The 2,305-nt window shown below is 49.1% G+C and overlaps 1 protein-coding gene across 1 annotated transcript; it reads left to right on the top strand.

The window, feature by feature from the left end:
- Positions 1-1,422: 1,422 nt before the first annotated feature.
- On the top strand, positions 1,423-1,819 carry LOC123158006 (auxin-induced protein 15A-like). Its single transcript, XM_044576160.1, has one exon. It carries the CDS (start codon positions 1,511-1,513, stop codon positions 1,817-1,819), a length of 309 nt encoding a protein of 102 aa, XP_044432095.1. The 5' UTR covers positions 1,423-1,510.
- The last annotated feature ends 486 nt before the right edge of the window (positions 1,820-2,305 follow it).

Below are 2,305 nucleotides of genomic sequence, written 5' to 3' on the forward strand. Positions count from 1 at the left end.
TTTCTTTTTCTTTTGGCTGGTTGTTCATACTTAACTTCTTTCTCATTGATTTTGTTTTCACAATAGTGGCATTTTTTTCGTGAAACAAAGAAAACAAAATTCACTGCAATCCGTGCAATCTCGGGCCCAAAAATATCTATCCTCGAATTTCAAAAAAAAAAAATCTATCCTCGCACCCAATTCCCAAAGTTGAGAAGAACTGCCAGAAAAGTGTGCCGGATCATGTACCTCATCTCGCCGGCACCCCGCATGTTGCTGCAGCCCGATCTCGCCCGCGGCATGGCTCCCCGCGCCTCAGCCGGGATGAGGCGCCCAGCCAGCCTAGCCTAGCTGCTCTCGAACACCGCCCCACGCGACGCGCGCTGCGCGATTCCTGGCCGCAGGAGCGGATGGCGCGCGTGGCCCCCGGACGATGCCGTGGGCCGCCGCCGATCAAATTCTTGACGCTGGAGGTGTCCACTCGATCGCCCTCTCTATCCACTCGCCGGTCCTTAATCCCCCGGTTATCTGGGCGTAAGCTCTGCTAAGCCGCCATTGCCGGTGCCAATGATTGAGCCGAAATCCGCGCGTGGTCAAGCACATGAGGATGGATCGATGCCCATGCGGCGGTGTCTCCATCCCTGGGCAATTGTACACGAGCTGAATTCGTGATGGATGCCACTCGTGGGGTCGCGTCCATTTGTATTGTCCAGTTGTCGCTGCGGGCGACGAGGCCTGCCGTGCAAGTTGGAGCAAGAGTTGAACTGCTGTGACGCCAACACACGACAGCCACCGGTTCTTATAATCTTGAAACGGGCTATTCATGTCGGGATGGCGATGTTTTGTTCATCGGATAGACGTTCAGCAAATTGCCCAATAATGAAATGGTCTATTGCATCAAAAACTACATTGAAAAGGTTACTTTTAGTTCACTGATTGTTTACCATGATGTTTCCTAAGACAGGCATTGGATAGCTTAGTTAGCTTTATTTTTCCTTTTCATCTTCATGTATATTAACACTTTGATTTATTGAAAATATACCGTAGAACAATCGTTCTACAGTCTCTGCCTCAAAAGAAAGAAGATCCTTCACTAAGCTTACCTGTTTACTGAAGCACTAACTTACTTCTTCTTCTCACATGTATAAACTCAACAGCTAAAGGCATCCAAATTTGGTCACCGGGGAACGATTTGAGTGCTCAACTTACTCGAGACACACTTGAGTGTCCATATTGGCGGCATATCTCATCTCAAATGGACTCATCCTAACGGGAAAGCAACATGCCAGGGGACAGTCATGTGGCAATGTTCCTTGGTCAAATTAATTCCATTTTAGGAGGTTTAACAACTGACAGCACACGGGAAAAATATAGTACTCCGCTACTATATATAGCAACAGCATTGTTGAGCTCCCGCAACATGCTACACCAAGCAAGCAAGCAACTACTGATGAACTCACTCACGCTGACACTAGTTAGCTATCGATACTGAAGCAAATACTAGTAGCATTCGAGCTAGCTGATCGATGCCATGGGTGGGAAGCTGCAGCAGCTGATGTCGAGGCTCCACCTGGCCAAGGGCGGCGGCGGCGGGAAGGGCGGCGGCGCGGTGCCGAGGGGCCACTTCGCGGTGTACGTCGGCGAGGCGAGGGCGCGGTTCGTGATCCCGACGGCGTACCTGAGGCACCCGTCGTTCGTTGCGCTGCTGGAGAGCGCCGAGGAGGAGTTCGGCTTCGACCACCACGGCGGCGGGATTATCATACCGTGCTCTGAGAGCGACTTCGTTGAGCTCGTCGGTAGCCTGAGCTCCTCGTCGCCGTCGTCGTCGTGGCGGCACTAATCGCTGCTCGTTTCTTCACTGCGAGGAGATCTTGTTAATTCTTTTCTCAGTTCGTGACATTTGGCAGTATGTACATAGCAGCTTTCCTTACCGTCGTGGCAAGTTTGCATGAGCCACTGCTCCAAATTCAGGCATTCTGAAGTAGCTGGTGAATGCTTTTTAATCGTGACGGTCCATGTTTTCGATCCTATGGTCGATCTGACTCGGTGCGAATCTATAAAGGAACGCATGGATTTCAAATGACATTCGGGTTGAAATTTTTTATCGTGGGGAACAAATGAAAGTCTGTCTTAATATTACTTTGCGAGAGAACTGAATTTCTGTATGGCAGTCTGAACCACAAAAATGGAAATCACTGTCCCAAACTGGGAGTTAAAATGTACGTAGGATTTTAATCAGCTTGTCAGCATTTGCAAAATAAATTAAATGTGTGCATCTTAACTATGCAGAGGCCGGGTGTAATACTTAAACCTTTTAAGTAATAAA

Source organism: Triticum aestivum, chromosome 7B (genome assembly GCF_018294505.1).
Source record: "Triticum aestivum cultivar Chinese Spring chromosome 7B, IWGSC CS RefSeq v2.1, whole genome shotgun sequence".
In the NCBI taxonomy this organism is placed as follows: Eukaryota; Viridiplantae; Streptophyta; class Magnoliopsida; order Poales; family Poaceae; genus Triticum; species Triticum aestivum.

What these genes read in the sequence shown, in the direction of transcription:
- LOC123158006 (XM_044576160.1), top strand. Translation starts at nt 1,511, where the DNA reads ATGGGTGGGAAGCTGCAGCAGCTGATGTCGAGGCTCCACCTGGCCAAG.